This window comes from Spinacia oleracea, chromosome 6 (genome assembly GCF_020520425.1).
Source record: "Spinacia oleracea cultivar Varoflay chromosome 6, BTI_SOV_V1, whole genome shotgun sequence".
NCBI classification, from domain to species: domain Eukaryota; kingdom Viridiplantae; phylum Streptophyta; class Magnoliopsida; order Caryophyllales; family Amaranthaceae; genus Spinacia; species Spinacia oleracea.
Window position 1 is genome coordinate 97409132 of NC_079492.1, and position 18183 is coordinate 97427314.

At 33.4% G+C, this 18183-nt stretch overlaps 1 protein-coding gene across 1 annotated transcript; it reads left to right on the forward strand.

Moving 5' to 3' along the window:
• The first annotated feature begins 5668 nt into the window (after positions 1 to 5668).
• On the forward strand, positions 5669 to 16318 carry LOC130462769 (uncharacterized). Its single transcript, XM_056831672.1, has 17 exons — positions 5669 to 5799; positions 7340 to 7442; positions 9348 to 9540; positions 10473 to 10594; positions 10755 to 10802; positions 11107 to 11220; positions 11357 to 11476; positions 11619 to 11754; positions 11862 to 12035; positions 12140 to 12298; positions 12399 to 12505; positions 14256 to 14346; positions 14537 to 14678; positions 15203 to 15362; positions 15469 to 15585; positions 15679 to 15805; positions 15913 to 16318. The coding sequence occupies exons 2-17, from the start codon at positions 7363 to 7365 to the stop codon at positions 16147 to 16149; spliced, it is 2127 nt and encodes a 708-aa protein (XP_056687650.1). The 5' UTR covers positions 5669 to 5799; positions 7340 to 7362; the 3' UTR covers positions 16150 to 16318.
• Positions 16319 to 18183: the final 1865 nt, after the last annotated feature.

An 18183-nucleotide genomic window follows, 5' to 3' on the forward strand; every position in this document is an offset into this window, starting at 1 on the left:
GGCAGCAATGCATACTCTTGGTCTAAATCCTCCGGATGCAAATTGGTATATGGATACTGGTGCCACCTCTCATATGACATCCGGCCAAGGTAATCTCTCGTCTTATTTCAATTTGAGCAATAATCGTGGCATAATTGTTGGTAATGGTCATTCAATTCCAATTCATGGTTATGGACACACCAATTTGTCTTCCCCAAACCCACCCTTAGTTTTGAAAAATGTTCTTCATGCACCTCAATTGATTAAAAATTTAGTTTCCGTTAGGAAATTTACTACCGATAATTCTGTGTGTGTTGAATTTGATCCTTTTGGGTTTTCTGTGAAGGATTTTCGGACGGGGTTGCAACTAATGAGGTGTGATAGTCAGGGAGATCTTTATCCCATCACCACCACAAATCAAGCCACACCATCTACTTTTGCCGTTTTAGCATCTTCTTTATGGCATGAACGTTTGGGTCATCCGGGAGCACCTGTTTTTGACTCCCTTAGAAAAAATAAATTTATTGAGTGTAATCGAACTCATGATTCTAGTTTTTGCTATTCTTGTCCTCTTGGAAAGCATATTAAACTCCCATTTTTTGCCTCTAATTCACGTACTATGTTGCCTTTTGATATTATGCATTGTGATCTTTGAACATCTCCCGTTTTGAGCTCTTCGGGCCACCGTTATTATTTATTGTTGTTGGATGATTACTCTAATTTCGTGTGGACATTTCCATTGTCTAAAAAGTCTGACGTCTATTCCACATTCTTAGCTTTTAGAGCTTACATCCGTACTCAATTTGAACGGGAAGTGAAAAATATTCAATGTGATAACGGCAAGGAATTTGATAATGGGTCTTTCTGGGAATTTTGTAAAGTTAATGGTTTGTCTTTCCGCCTCTCATGTCCTCATACTTCATCTCAAAATGGGAAAGCCGAAAGAAAAATCCGGACCATTAATAACATTGTCCGTACTTTGCTTGTTCATGCATCCTTACCCCCTTCTTTTTGGCATCATGCATTACAAATGGCAACATACCTACTTAACATCCTTCCGAGCAAAGGCTTAAACTATAATTCTCCTCTTAAAATTCTTTATAAAAAAGATCCCTCTTTTTCTCATCTCCGGGTGTTTGGGTGTTTATGCTATCCCCTCTTCCCATCTACTACTATCCATAAACTCCAACCTCGATCAACCCCATGTGTATTTTTGGGTTATCCATCTCATCATCATGGTTATAAGTGTTATGATCTCTCGTCAAATAAGATCATCATTAGTCGTCATGTCATCTTTGATGAACACCAATTCCCATTTTCTAAAATTCATCATCAAACTCCAACCACGTGTGAATTTTTGGATGTTGGCTTAACTCCTTATGTTGTCCACCATTTAGCCCAAAATTCAGCATCCAATCAGGCCCCACAAACGGGCCCATCATCACCTTCCTCCAACACCCCAGCAACACCTACTGCTCCACTTAGCCCACCTCCACGGCCCAATCCAGCGACCCATACACCTGGCAGCTCTCTTCCTTGTACTGCACCCACTTCATCTCCAACTCACGTTGGGCCAGGCCTGCCTAATTCCAGCCCAATCCAGGAACAATTAGTTCCCCCCCCCCCTCCAGTCCAACCTGTTTCAAATCAGGTTACAAGGCCCATCACTATAAGCCAACGGGGAATCTATAAACCAAAAACTCTATTTAATCTCCACTCCAGTATTGGTAAATCCCCTTTGCCCCGTAACCCGGTGTCGGCCCTACGTGACCCAAATTGGAAAATGGCCATGGATGATGAATATAATGCTCTAATTGAAAATAAGACGTGGGAGTTAGTTCCCCGTCCACCAAATGTTAACGTGATTCGTTCTATGTGGATTTTTTCTCATAAAGAAAAATCGGATGGTTCTTTTGAGAGGCACAAAGCCCGTCTTGTAGGTGATGGTGCAGGTCAACAGGTTGGCGTGGATTGTGGAGAGACCTTCAGTCCGGTGGTAAAACCGGCCACCATACGAACTGTACTCAGTATTGCTATCTCAAAAGCATGGCCTATTCACCAACTTGACGTGAAGAATGCTTTCTTACATGGGGAACTTAAGGAGACCGTCTATATGCATCAACCAGTGGGGTTCAAGGACTCTCACCATCCTAATCATGTGTGCTTGTTAAAGAAGTCTTTGTATGGGATCAAACAAGCGCCTCGTGCTTGGTACAAGAGGTTTGCGGATTATGTCACTACTCTTGGCTTCTCTCACAGCAAGTCTGATCATTCTCTTTTCATATACTGTAATGGCATGTCTATGGCTTACATTTTTCTTTATGTGGATGATATTATTTTAACTGCCTCGTCTGACGCACTTTGCAAGTCTATCATTTCTCTTCTTAGCACGGAGTTTGCTATGAAAGACTTGGGACAATTGAGTTATTTTCTGGGTATTGCAGTCACTCGTCATACAGGTGGCTTATTCTTGTCACAAAGAAAGTATGCATCCGAGATTATTGAACGAGCCGGCATGTCTGCTTGTAAGCCTTCTCTCACCCCGGTTGATACGAAACCGAAGTTGAGTGCTACTTCAAGCGCCCCATGTGAAGACCCCTCTCACTATAGAAGTCTTGCCGGAGCTCTCCAATACCTCACATTTACAAGGCCCGACATCACATATGCTGTACAACAAGTGTGCTTATTCATGCATGATCCGAGGGAAGAACACATGCATGCCCTAAAGCTCATAGTGCGCTACATTAAGGGCACTCTTGAACATGGCCTACATCTCTATCCTTCTACGATCTCCACTCTTGTCTCTTACACTGATGCTGATTGGGGTGGATGTCCGGATACCCGGCGTTCGACGTCGGGTTATTGTGTGTTTCTTGGTGATAACTTGGTATCTTGGTCTGCTAAAAGGCAACCTACTTTGTCACGTTCCAGTGCCGAGGCCGAATATCGAGGGGTTGCAAATGTAGTTTCTGAATCGTGTTGGTTACGCAATCTCTTGTTAGAGCTCCTATGTCCCATTCAGAAAGCTACATTAGTCCATTGTGATAATGTTAGTGCGATATATCTCTCGGGCAATCCAGTTCAACACCAACGCACTAAACATATTGAGATGGATATCCATTTTGTTCGTGAAAAGGTTGCTCGTGGCCACGTTCGTGTAGTACACGTCCCTTCCCGGTACCAGATTGCGGATATTTTCACTAAGGGCCTTCCCTTGGTATTATTTGAAGATATTCGGGACAGTCTCAACGTTCGACAACCTCCCGTTTCAACTGCGGGGGTGTGTTAGAATATATGTAATATATTATATTTGGTAAATATTGTTTGAATATTGTGATTGATCTTGTGTATCAATTAGGGCCATAGTTACTCCATAATTATGGGCAATCAGTCACGTAGTTACAGCTAGCATAGTCACGTAATTATAGCTATTATCTCATGTATATAAGCTAGTTTGACCTAATGCAATATTCAAGGGATTAACTTCTTTCAAAATACTACCTCTGTTCCTTAAATTTCTTTACGCTTACTATTTTCACGTACTTCAATGCAATAGTTAATCACTAATATATCCAATTCCGTATGTATACAAATTATAAAAAAGTTAATATTTTGAAAATACATATCGCGACCAATCTAACAAGATATAATTTGATAATATTTGATGTATATAATAGTGAGAATTTATGGCCAAAATTTTAATACATGGGACACATAACGAATTTTCAAGAACGGAGGTAGCATGTAATAAACATAATATTACATATTTTATTCATTGGAACTTATTGGAAATTATATGACCTTATTTGAAACTTATATGACTTTATTGGAACTTATAAGATCTTACTGGAACTTAATTATATGACCTTATTGGAACTTATACGACCTTATTGAACTTATAAGACATTATAAGATCTTATTTAACTTAGGCAAAATTGTCAAAAACTACCTTATAAAATAGGAAAATTTTTCTTCTCAAAAATACAACCTTTAAGCGATTTACTTAAAAATGGCTGACTTTATGTTTATCTAAGAATAACACAACCTCTTGGACCCATCTTCTTTTAAAAGGCTCCCCTCTATAATAACTTGCTAAAATAGGTAATATGGTACAATATTTGTTAATCTTCTTGTTAATTATATAAAGAAAAAATGTTTAATTTATTAGTCTGATTTTCATATTATATATTGTAGAAAGTCATTTATAAGGGGAACCATTTAAAAGAAAACATGTCTAAAAGGTTGTGTTATTCTTAGTTAAACGGAAAGTCAGCCCTTTTTAAGCAGATCGCTTAAAGGTTGTATTTTTAGAATCAATTTTTCCTATAAAATAATGTTTTGCGAAAAACTACCTTATAAAAAATAATGTTGTAATTAACTACGTTACCTTATAAAAAATTTATGTTGTAAGATACTACCTTTTCCGAATGATGAAGGTTGACTCAAAATTCCGGGATTGACTTTGTCTTATGCATCTTACGTGCTACTTAATTACCTTTTTTCCCGTTAGATAACACGTGAGATACTTCTAGTAAAGTCAATCCCGAAATCTTGAATCAATGCTCATAATCATACAAAAGTTAGTATCTTACAACATAAAGTTTTTATAAGATAGTTAATTACAACATTTTTTTTATAAGGTAGTTTTTCACAAAAAATCAATTTTATAAGGTAGTTTTTGACAAATTTACCTTTAACTTATATGACCTTAATGGAACTTATCTAAACTAATAGGCTCTGAAACTTATTTAAATAAGGTCCTATAAGTTAAGGAGAACACAATGTAGTGTTGGCAAACATAACCCAAATTACAAGGTTCTGTTCTATTTCAAGAAAAATAAGCTCAGGAAAAATAAAGGTTACTGAATACCACTGTAATTAAAATCAGTTCTGATAACTTTTAATAAGTCCAGATTTTAAATAAAATAAGTGAAAATCAGGTGAATAAGATGCACCCAAGCTAAGTCCCCACAAGCCCAAAGAATTGAAAATCATATCATGTAGTAAAATACACCAAACCCTTATACTATTAGGCTCCATTTAGATTTGGCGTAAAACGTTTTTAATGAAAAATGATTTTTGATAAAAAATATTTTCCAATGAAACACAATTTCAAACTAGTTTTCCTTTGTTTAGTTCTGTACAAGAAAATTAATAGGGAGAAAGTGAGAGAAGATTGATGGGAAGAAGGAAAAGGAAGGTAAGGAAGAAAAGTGGAAAGTGGGTTATTTTCCTTTCAAATGGAAAATGTTTTTCCACCATTGAGGGAGTTATGGAGAATTATTTTACATCTCTTGTCAAACCAAATAACTTAAAATAATTGAAAAAGGGAAAATTTATTTTCCATAAAAAAAATTTACACCAAAACAAACAGAGCTTTAATTTGCTCTAATTTCATTAATAAAATATTATTATCAAAATGATCGAAACATAGATATATGTTATAATAAGTGAAACACTTGGCATATCGTAAGTCAATAATGGGTTGGAACAGTTGGACTAATTATTTGTATTCTGTTGACAAATAGTTTGTATAGAAATTAATCCATATGTTTCGTCTGAATTAGCTCCATAAATAAGAAACCCAATAGAATTCTAATACAACTTAAGTTTTAGTCCAATCAGAATAGAAATTGAAAAAACAAGAGCCTAATCTTACTCAAAATCGGTATTGAAGTTGTATTACATATAAAAACGGCCTCCGTGATACTATAAATTGAAGCTAATTAACTTGCGTTATATACATCAAACTAATATTAATACTGTCTTCCTCGACCTTCTCTTCACCGTATACAACTTTAATTTTGTTCCTTCCTGCAGGTATGTGAGTATGTCAAATTCTTCGATGTTTTAATTTGTTTGATGTCCTAGCTAAATATATGATTATATGGTCATGTTTATATTTTAATTTGTTTGATGTCCTAGCTAAATATATGGCCATGTTTAATTCATGCATGGGCATAATTTGAAGTTTCAATGTCGTACGTATTATTTGATTAATTAGCAAGGTCCACTATTTGTCCTGCTGCATGAGACTTAAGGCAATTTTTGTGTAAAACCGCCTTATCGGAAAGACCACTTTGATGGGTTTAACTAATTGGTTATATTGGTTAACTAATTAGTTCTAGTGTTTAACTAATTATTTCCATTGTTTAACTAACGGGTTCCAGTGCTTAACTAATTAGTTCAAGTGTTTAACTAAATAATTTTATATTTTTATTGCTTAACTGATATGACATCAAGGTGGTCTTTTATGTAAGACCGCCTTATATAAAAGTTTGTAGACTTAATTATACGAGTATGCTTAGCCCTTTGCTAATCTGAACGACTTTAATTGGGTGGGATATACATCTTCTGAGAGTTAGTGAGAGTGTGAGACGGTCTTTAAATTCCTGTGAACCTTCTGTTCTTGACGTACATCTTCTTTAAATTCCTGTGATACATGATCTGACACAATCTAGCACAAGATTTTAAGTCCTCTTTTAATATTATTGTCAATTTTGATCGAGTAGTGTAAAAACAAGGAGGATCACTATTGGATTAGTAATTATTGAGAAAGTAAAATCTAAAAGTCAAATAAGAATTTATTTATAATTGATGCCATAAACTAATGGGATAAAAGAGAAATAAGAATTTCGTTTAAGTTTCCGCATGTAACTCAAAATTATGACAATGTTATTTGTACAATGTCTAACAAAAACTATAATGCATGTGGCAACTAAATGCAAACAGAAATAAGGAGTAGTAGTTTAACATCTTTAATTGGGATAATTAACCTTACGATAAGTTTGTACGGTATCCTAATTTGTGTAGCTATAGGATTCTAGTCGCATTGATTTTGTTACGTATATACCCCTTTCGCCGAGGTTGTTACTCTACAATATATACACCTTAGTATTTCATACGACCATACAATAATATTATTGTAAGCTACGTAAGGTAATGTTCTAACAAATTACTTTGTATTTAGATTAGCCAATAAGTACGTCAAGAACAGAAGGTTCCAACAACTTCAATTACTACCGAATAGTCAATTTGTTATAAATCTCATAATAGAAACTTCTAACCATTTCTATATAAAGGCTTAGACGTACGCATGTATATGTAGTTTCAAAATTCTTAAATTTTTTTCCGATAAATTTAATTAATATGTATATATCAGTAATTAATTAATAAAAATATCTATGTGACACCTAATTAATTATCTTCGTGACACTAGATATCGTATATGACGCTCCAATAATTTAGTAAATATATCTCTTTTATAATATATATATTAGATTTATCGGTATTCTATATTTTTAGTAGTATAGCATACGTAGTATATGTTATTAATAATTTTTTGTATCGCGTGTTACAGGTTCAGTTCTTAAAATTTATATAATGGGGCAACGAAAGAATATGATCATCTTTTTCATATTTCTTTTGATGGTGCTTGGGAGTACCGATGCAAGAAAATATCCGTAAGTATTTATTTTAAAAGATTTTTTCTACTTCATAACCAATTGTAGTATTCCGTATAAAGTTAAAGTTTCACTACACCAATAATCTATTACTACTACGGTCTCCATTCCTTAAAGTTATTTAATTTTATTATTTGTACGGACTCTAATGTAATATTTAACCATTAATAAATCTAATTTTATATGTGAAAAAATTATAAAAAAATTGATATTCTACAAATACATGACGAAATAAATCTAACAAGATTTACCTGATAACATTTTGACTTATATAATAAGTGAGAATTTATAGTCAAATAAGTTTCCATACTTTGCACATTGATAAGGCGTAAAGAACTTTAGTACTTGTTTTAATGTAAAATAATGTCAAAGTACAACATGTTTAAAACTCTTTCCGTCTCATATTTATAGTCTCGTTTGACCAAAAACACAGAATTTAAGAAAAATAGAATATAGTACATGATTGAGTTGCATGGAAGTGGAATAAAGTACATAAGAAAGAAAAAATATACTCCCTCCGTCTCTTTTTATTCTTTACGCTCCATCCGTCTCTTTTTATTCTTTACGTTTTCCTTTTTGGTATTTCAAAATGTTCTTTACATTTACTTTTATATTACTCTCTCCGTCCCAGAATAGTTGTTACACTCTCATGGGCACACAGTTTAATGCGATAAGTAGTAGTGTGGTTATCAATTGTTATTTTATTGAAAAAGTAGATGTGATAGAAGTTAGTGAGGTATTTTTTTAGTTGAATGAGAGAGGATGTGGGACAAAAAAAAAAGTTAGTGAGAAGAGAGAGACAATATAATAATTGTGGGGTCATTCCTAATTTAGAAGTGTAACAACTAATCTGGGACGGACGAAAAAGGAAAGTGTAACAACTAATCTGGGACGGAGGGAGTATCACATAAATGACTTAGTATTCTATCAAAATTTGTGTCCAATTATTATTTTAACAAATTAAATTCATTGGATCATTAAATCTCTCACACTTTTCCATTGGGACATTAAATTTTTCTCATTTCCCAATATCAGAATTTTGATAAAAGTGAAAACATATAAACGTAATTTATCTTGTTTAAATAAAATAAATTGAGGAATCTCGATGCAAATTGATTAATCGTTAAAACGCGTGAAAAATGTCAGATGTAAAAAACAAAAAGAGACGTACATAGAAAGGTGGAATATAGTACATAAAACAGGACTATAATGTTGAGAACTTGAGACGGATAGAGTATAATATTAACAGGGGTGTTTGTGAGGAAGTCTTAATCTATACTGGGTATACCATTGAAATGGTATACTAATATTCTGCATTTTTATTTAGTACCAAACCACATAGTTTGGTACAAGAAAAGTAGTTGTATTTTCTCATGCGATACCAAACAAAATAGTTTGGTAACGTGGTTTCATTTTTATTTGGTTCCAAACAATATAATTTGGGACTCACAAGTCAAAGATAAATGTTATTTTTCGTGGGCCAGACTCAATTTATTACTTGAACTTACCATTTAGCCCTTAATATACCGACTGAAGTTACTTTTTTGCCCTTAGTATACCATTTTAATGGTATACCTAGTATAGATTCAGAAAACCTCATTGTTTGTTGTGTATGGTCCTTCACTCCTTATCAATAAAAAAAAGTTTAAATTTGATTCTGTGTCCATGTCTACCTAGCTAGTTGCTAAGTTCATCCTTTTGTTTTCAATTTGTTTTCCTTCCGACTTTTTAAGATGTATAAGATCGACTGCGTTAAACACGGATGGAGGAATCACATATAATTCGAACATATCTAGGAAATATTTAAAGAACTTTACAGTTTGTATTAATTCTACTTATACTCCGTACTTTACTATTACAGTAATAGTTTGTTGTTTGGGTATGTTGTACTCTTACATCTTACAGGGGAAGACATAAGAAGAGTGACGACAAAAGAGGATCAAAAGAACATCATCATCATGATCATCATCATGATAATAAAGGATCAAAAGATCATCACAATCATGACAATAATAAAGGATCAAATAAACATCAGCAGCCTCCTAATGAAGGATTAAGCGATCATCAGCCCGTTACTTTGAGCGTCAATGACCAATATGTTAGTCACAATTTCTCTCTCCTTAATCTAATAATCGAATTATATAAATAAATGGGGCATATTTGCTGAATTATTAGAGTCCAGAAAATTTAATGATTTTGGCCGAAAAATGAGATTTCTAATTTGTTTTTGAATTAAAAAAGCCGAGTGATATGTAGATAAATAATTAGGTGGCACGTAAATATTATAATTAATTAATTAATAATATATACTACGTATAACTCTATCCAAAACTAAATACTCTAATAATTAAAAAAATAAATCTGAAATAAAATTCAATCAAAACCCAAATACTAATCTAAAACAAAATTCTATCAAAAATCAAACACTAATCCAATGTTCGAGTCCTACATACTCCGTAGGAAATTCATATGTCTACGCCATGGTGACGTGTGAGCTTAATAAGCATAAGTCTATATTATTTAAGGTTTGATTTGCTTTTCAATTTGATTTAATCTACTTTGAAAAAAATTTAGAGACTTATGAATTTTTAGTTTCAACCATGGTATAGACTTATGAATTTTAAGCTCGTACCATAAGTCCATACCATGGTCGGAGCTAAAAACTCATAAGTATGTACTATGGTACAAGTTTAAAATTCATAAGCTTGTATCACAATACAAGTTAAAAATGCACAAGTTTTTGAAATTTTTTTCGGACAAAAAAAACAACTCTTGTAAATTCGACGTTCCACCGGTAGATGTGTCATGCAAACTTTACTACGCATTTTGTCGTCGGCGAAGTGTTGGTGACGGTGGTGGTGGCGGCGTTGCTGGCCGGTGGTGGTTTGATTTGGGGTTGGCATGTAAGAGGGTAAATGTTGAATGAAAAGGTAAATAAATGAGGATATATGTGGGTAAAAAAGTGGGACGGTTTTTAGTAATATGGGACGACTTTGAGCGCTCCACTTGATATATTAATTGACATTTCAGGCCATTATGGATAACGGAATCGTCCAAGTTACGTTTGCAATTCCAGGAGGTCATGTGGTTGAAGTTCAATATGATGGGATGAAAAATGTACTTGACGCGACTCACAAAGTGAGCAACAGAGGGTCAGTTTACCTTCATCTTCATCTTCATCTTCATCTTCGTCACTCTTTATTCTTTAGTCTTTTTACCATATTGTACGAAGTATATATTTCGGAATGTTTCAAGTTGTACTACGGAGTACTTGTATATTTCTTTTAATAATTTTGAATTTCGTATATGCAGGTACTGGGATATATTTTGGACCACTAACGATGCCCAAGGAGAAGAATGGTGTGCTGCTAATACTAAGCTTTGTTATATATATATATATATATATATATATATATATATATATTATTTTTATTTTTCAATGTTTTTGGTGCATATATATTATTTTTATTTAACAACACTAAACACCCCATCTATCCATGTTTTCTTAACTTTTTCTTTTTCCTACCCATATGGATACTATAGGTGTCTTTTTAATAGGTGTCCTTTTAATAGATGGTTCAATATTCTAAAAGAGATTAAAAATTAAGAACGGAGGGAGTATTTGTTTATGACATTGGACTTACGTAACTATTTGATGATGCAGGTTAAGTATGAAAAAATTCAAAGTGATCAACAATGATGAGAACCAAGTAGAGCTTTCCTTTTCAACACAATGGAATGGAGATACAAATTTGATTCCAGTTAACTTAGACAAGAGGTACATAGTACTCCGTATAATGTTACTCTGTAAAAATACACCGTATTATACTTTGTATATAATACGTATAAAAATAGAGTAAAATCGGAAATATGTTACTCCGTACTATATGAATTGTAATGATTGGATTTTGTAGGTTTGTAATGCTTCGAGGTTCATCCGGATTTTATAATTATCTGGTGATAGATCACGACAGACGTTTTCCAGCAACAACTCTTTCTCAAATACGAGTAGCTTATAGACTTAACAAGGACAAGTAAGAGATTTTCTTCTCCTCCCCAGTCCCCAGTCCCCAGTCCCCAGTCCCCAGTCCCCACTCTAAGTCTCCAAGTATTAGTTGTTTCACTTTTATACTTACAACGAAATGTTTGTTAATTGTTAATTTGTTATGTTGGTAGGTTCCATTACATGGTCATTTCGGATGATATACAAAAGATTATGCCGACGGACGAAGATTTTGCGACAGGTCAACGACTCGCGTATAAAGAAGCGGTTCTTTGGACAAATACTTCCGATTCAACACCCAAAACCGCGGTATTTTATTCATTATTCATTATTCATTATTCATTATTCAGTACTCCAGTTCATGTAGAAATGATTACAAGTTTTAAATAACTTTATTTTTTTACTTGAATAATCAGGTTGAGGACAAATATATGTACTCTCAAGACATGAAAGATCAACAAGTACATGGATGGATATCCTCTGATAAAGCTCCCATAGGATTTTGGCTCATTAAAGCAAGTACGGAATTCTATTCAGCCGGTCCGTTTAAGCAGGAGCTTACTTCTCACGTCGGACCAGTCAGCCTTGTCGTAAGTACACTTCTTCTTAATTACGGAGTATGTTTTATAAATACATTTTAATTAGTTAAGCTAAATACAACGTTATGATTTAACTATATTAATTTATTTTATAGGACTTTTTTAGCAATCATTATGCTGGTCAAAAGTTGATATTATCGGTTGAGGAAGGAGAATCTTGGCAGAAGGTGATGGGTCCTTGTTTTGTTTACTTGAACAAAGCATCTGCTTCGCAAAATACTCGTGAACAACTTTGGAGCGATGCAAAAGAACAGGTAGTTAGAGACTTCATAAAGTTGTAGATATGTTAAGGAATCATACTTGACAATATTACCAAGATTAATAATTTTCCTAAACTTTTTTTTGATGAATCAGTTGCAAAAAGAGAATGATAAGTGGCCTTATGATTTTCTATCGTCTGAATTTTATTTCAAAGCTAATCAGCGAGGATCCGTTCAAGGTCAATTGTTTATTAGCGATAGGTAACTACATTTATCTTTTATGTTTATCGTCTTTAGTCACTTTATTTATCAAAATCTATAATTATATATAGCAACTATTAGGGGGCTTGTGTGGTAAAGTACGCACAAAGACGGAGATAAGAATCGATTCCAGAATCACCTGGAATCGAGATGAAAGCTCTAACCAACTGAGCTATCCCTCACTATCATGTACAACCTAGTAATAATTTCCTTGCGGCGAGATGGTGTTGGGTTGGATGTTCTCCGGGTTAATTAGACATGTACTCTTGTTATCTTATTATATGCTCATTAGATTGTGTACAAAAAAGTGAAGCTGGTAAGAAGTAGTACGGTAACCCTGAATTTCATCTACTCCGTAAATTACTACTCTACCGTTTCATAATAAGTGTCTCATTTGAAGAAAAACACGGACATTAAGAAATGTTAAAAGTGCGTAAGAAAACCATGATTGAAAGTGTTTTTATGGGGTGATGATAAAGGTCGCAAGTAAAATGTTGTCGCAGTCTTACGTGTTGGGGGTTTAATTGGTACATATAAGCGCGCGTAGGCTATGCTTCATCACAATATTTTTACTATCAATGCGATATTTTTACTATGAAAAAATATAAATAAGGTAGTTGATATAAAAGAATAAACAAAATAGAATATTAAGATTTTTCTACCTTTTTTCTTAACATGTATTATGTATAATACATTATATAAATTAAATATTTTAGTTTCTAATTTAAATCATGACACGTAAGCATGCCATGTCATCATTGTGACATGGCTTAAAGGTCGCATGTTGCGACCTTTATAATTTTCGTTATGGGAAAGGGAAACAAATAGATGATTGTTTGTTGACAAAGTACAAATAAAAGTGGATGTGGGGATGAAAATGTGTAAAATGTGAAAGAAAATACAAACATGTTATGAAAAATTGTATGTCCAAAAATGAAAACAACACACTTAAATACGCTCGATTAAGAGTATACGTTATATGATACTTATTATGAAACGGATGGAGTTTTTTTTTACTCCCTGTTCATCGAAAAGTCAATTAATAATTAAATATTTTAATAATCAAATTTGTGTGAAAATAGGTAAAGGGTTAAAAAATTACTCGTAACCCAAGCGTATTACTCCCTTTGTCCCCATTGTTTGGACCCATATTTTATTTTAGTGCGTTCCTTAAAGATTGTCCCATTTTGAATTTTGTAATAGGTCCTCACCACTATTTACTGCACTTGTATATACTCATAAAAGTTAAAGACACTGTCATTCTCATCTCGTTACAAAACCTTAATAAAGTTTATTTTGCCTATGAGCGGGACAAACACATACTCCCTCCGTCCCGGAATACTTGACCTGTTTCTAAAAATGGAAATATTCTAACAATATTATATTATTTCTCACTCCACCCCTATCAACCCACCTACCCCTTACTCCATACAAAAAATAATTAAAAATTCAACCCCTACTCTCCCCCAACCCCACCTCTTAACCCACCTCCCACTAACTACATTAAAATAATACTCCGTATCAACTACTACCTATTAAATTAAATAAGTCAATTCAAGTCCCTTAAATTCTGTGCCGGTCAAACCGGCTCGAGTATTCCGGAACGGAGGGAGTATGCTCTTGGTGATCCGGAAGTAGAAATCAGGAAAAACGTCTTCAGTTTCCATAATCACTAACTTGCAAGATGCATGCATTCATTCTTGAAGCGTTTTGCCAATATTTCCATTAACATCATTTACTATGGTTGTAGGTATATAAATAATGATTTGATACCAGCGAGTTCTGCTTGGGTAGGACTGGCCGCACCCGGTGAGGAAGGTTCATGGCAAACTGAGACAAAGGTGCTAAATTTTGTAACAATTTCATTATTGTTTTGATTTCCCTTCGTTTTTTTTATATTCCTATTGTGGAATCGGGGTGGAAATTAAGAAAATAAAATCTTATCATGACTAGGTGTAAGAGTAATTATTATTATTATTATTATTATTATTATTATTATTATTTTGATGAGGCTTTATTGGACAATAACAGGGATATCAATTTTGGGTTAAGGCTGATAATGATGGAAAATTTTCTATCAAAGGGGTTATTGAAGGAGAGTATAATCTGTATGCGTGGATACCAGGTTTCTTTGGCGATTTCAGACATAATACAAACATCAGAGTACGTCAAGGTTTGTAATCTTCTTAGCACTTGGCCGTTTAATGAATAATGATCCCAAGTTCCCAACATGAACTCGGAGATGATTGGATGGATCATGGACCTTAAAAACACACCAAACAACTGCAACCAAAGCATGCACAAAATATTTTTTATAAACATGTTATTAATTGGTCGTTTAATACTCTCCGTATTTTATTAGGAGTCATACTTATTAATTTTGACCATATTTTATTAGGAGTCACACTTTCATTTTAGTAACTTTTTCACCCCACCATCTAATTAAATAATAGTATTTAATTTATCATATGACCCACCATTACATTAAACAATTAATTTCAGAAATCTCCCACCACTCCAAAATTTAATGGTCCCCACTTGTTTTACTTGATTAGGATATTTAACACAACCTTACTTGCTTTATTATTTTATTTCATTCAACTATTATTCTTTAATACTCTTGCCTAAACCTGGAGGGAATAATAAATGAATTTATTGCTTGATTCCTTATATCGACGCTTATATATATCGATGCAGGTGACCAAATCAATTTAAACCAAATTGTATACCAACTACCAAGAAACGGACCTACCCTTTGGGAAATCGGGATTCCTGATCGTACTGCAGCTGAGTTTTTTGTGCCGGATCCCAAACCAGAATACATAAATCCTGGCCTCCCCATCAACGACAAGAACAAGTAAAATTTATTCGCTTATACAATCATAATTTATACGGAGTACATCGTATTACACATAGACCAGTTGTATAAAATATTTGTCCTAATTTTGTACGTATACCAACAGATACAGACAATACGGCTTATGGGAGAGATACACCGATCTTTATCACGAGAATGATATTGTTTACACAGTTGGTGAGAGTGATTATACTAAGGATTGGTTCTATGCTCATGTACCAAGGTATATTCTCAATTTTTTTTTTCTAATTCTTTTTAACATTTTATGAATTTTATTGGTGTGACAATCTTAAACTTCATATTTCGTTATACTCAGGCAAACACATGATAATGAATTACAACCAACAACATGGCAAGTCCAATTCCCACTCCAAAATGTTAATCCATATGGAAGATATACGTTAAGAATCGCATTAGCATCATCAAATAATGCTCAACTTCGAGTAAGTAGTTTCTCGATCCCACAATACATTGATAATAAATTAAGCAAAACTGTGTGATATTTTATTGAATTATGAAATTAATGGACATTTGTTTAATAATTTTATAGATTCGCTTCAACGTAGATACTTCATCCAGGCCACAATTTACGACAAGAATGGTAGGACGCGATAATGCAATTGCAAGGCATGGAATTCACGGCTTGTATTGGCAGTACAATTTCGACGTGCCAGGCACATTCCTTCAAAATGGAATGAACACTCTTTATCTCACACAATCCTTTGTCGCTAATTATTTTTGTGGTGTTATGTATGATTATTTACGTTTAGAGGGCCCTAGTTATTAGTGTCGGTACGAGGTTTAGTGTTTAATTTACTAGGGAGATATATAAACTGAATACTTCTTTTAATGTACGTAGTAGTATTGTTTTGGTTGCTTAACTAATTCATTTTATTGTTTAACTAATTGGTTTCATTGTTTAACTAATTGGTAATGTTGTTTAATTAATTAGTTCAAGTGCTTAAGTAATTGGTTCTAGTGCTTAACTAATTGGTTTCATTGCTTAACTTATACTCCATCTGATTTCGAAATAATAGGGACACTTTGACTTTTGACAATATTTAAATTTTCAATTTGACTATCATTTGTGATTTATGGGTGGGGAAAAAATATAGTCGTGTGGTGTCTTGTTTGATTCGTCCCGATATGTACTTCCAGGATATCAACATTTTATAATTTTTACGAATACAAAATTAGAGATATTAACGTTCAAACATTTACATTGGCAAGCGTGAAAAGTTAAACTGCCCCCACTATTTCGAAACGGAGGGAGTATGACACAAGACGGTCTTTTGTGTAAGTCTTTATTAATAATTTGCTTAAAAGGATTTTGGTAATATTTTAGTCAAATAGATATATCAATTGGAAAAATTAGTATATTTTTTTTGGTGCGAATTAGCCACAAGGGCGGGGATGAGAATCGATCCCAAGATCACCTGGAACCGGGATGAAAGCTCTAACCAATTGAACTATCCCCCACTCTCGGAAAAATTATTATATTAAGTATATAAAATATGTAATACATATATGATGAAAATTGCATATTAAATTATTAAATAATTATGTTCAAGATTACGAAAATGATAAAGGTCGAACTTGCGACCTTGAAGCCGTCACAATAATGACATATCATGTTTATGTGTCATAAACGTAATTGGAAACTAAAATATTTAACGTATATAACCTATTATACATGTTACAAAAATGGTAGGAAAATTTTAATATACTATTTTATTATAAATATAATAAAAATTTGTTTCCTTTTTTTGTATTGATTACTTATTTATAGTAAAATATTGCATCAATAGTAAAAATATTTTGATGACACATAACCTACGTGGCGCGTATATGTACCATTTAAAATCCGACATGTAGGAAATTGCAATGTAACGCCTTGACCTCTAATTCAAGTATTAAAGCATAATTAGCAACGGAATTAACCTAACTTGGTCGGGACATTACCTGCCGTAACTCCCTCTTGGGAATTACAAGGAAACCATCAACACCATAAGCTATTAAATCCCAAAATTTATATAATAATCCTTTATATTATCAACATAAAGTACATAACTTACTAAGAGTCTTTAATTAAACTATTAAAACATTAAGCATAAACTAGGTGAATATTATTAAAGTGAAATTCCTCGCAACTACTCGTGTCCGCCGTCCCCATCAGTACCTAAAACAGAAAACAAAACAGTGAGCCGAAGACTCAGTAACGAACTATTCTAGCAACGTAAATTCATTTTCAATTCATTTTATTTAATAACACAGGGAGAATAGAATAAGTAAAACATTTAATAAAACATCATATTTAATTCATTCATAACTTTTTAATTAACATGCTAGTTGTCGGCAAGTACGAACCGTGAAGGAATTCTCCACAGGGCCTGGGGCCATAAGTGAAGGAAATAATTCCCTTGGTCCAAGTATGCATTCTATGTTAAGTCTAATAAGTGCGGTTCAGTATTAATTAACAAGTTAATAATTCAGTGAGATCAAGTGAGCTGAATGCCTAGCTAGAGGCCGCTTCAGTTCAAGTAGAATTAATGATATTAATCCACAGCTTACTCTTGACTGAACCCGTAGGGTCACACAAATAGTACGTAAACGGATCAAGTATTTAATGGCATTAAATACTCTATCTATGGATATTCGGAATCGACGGATCTTGGTTTCAGTGGGAGCTGAGATCGTCACAAGCAAGAAATGAATACTCCGGAAACGATGATATTGCCGGAAACGGAAATATGGATCGTATCGGAAATATAAATATTATCCAAGTCGTAGATGTTACCGGAAACGGAAACATGGTACGTAT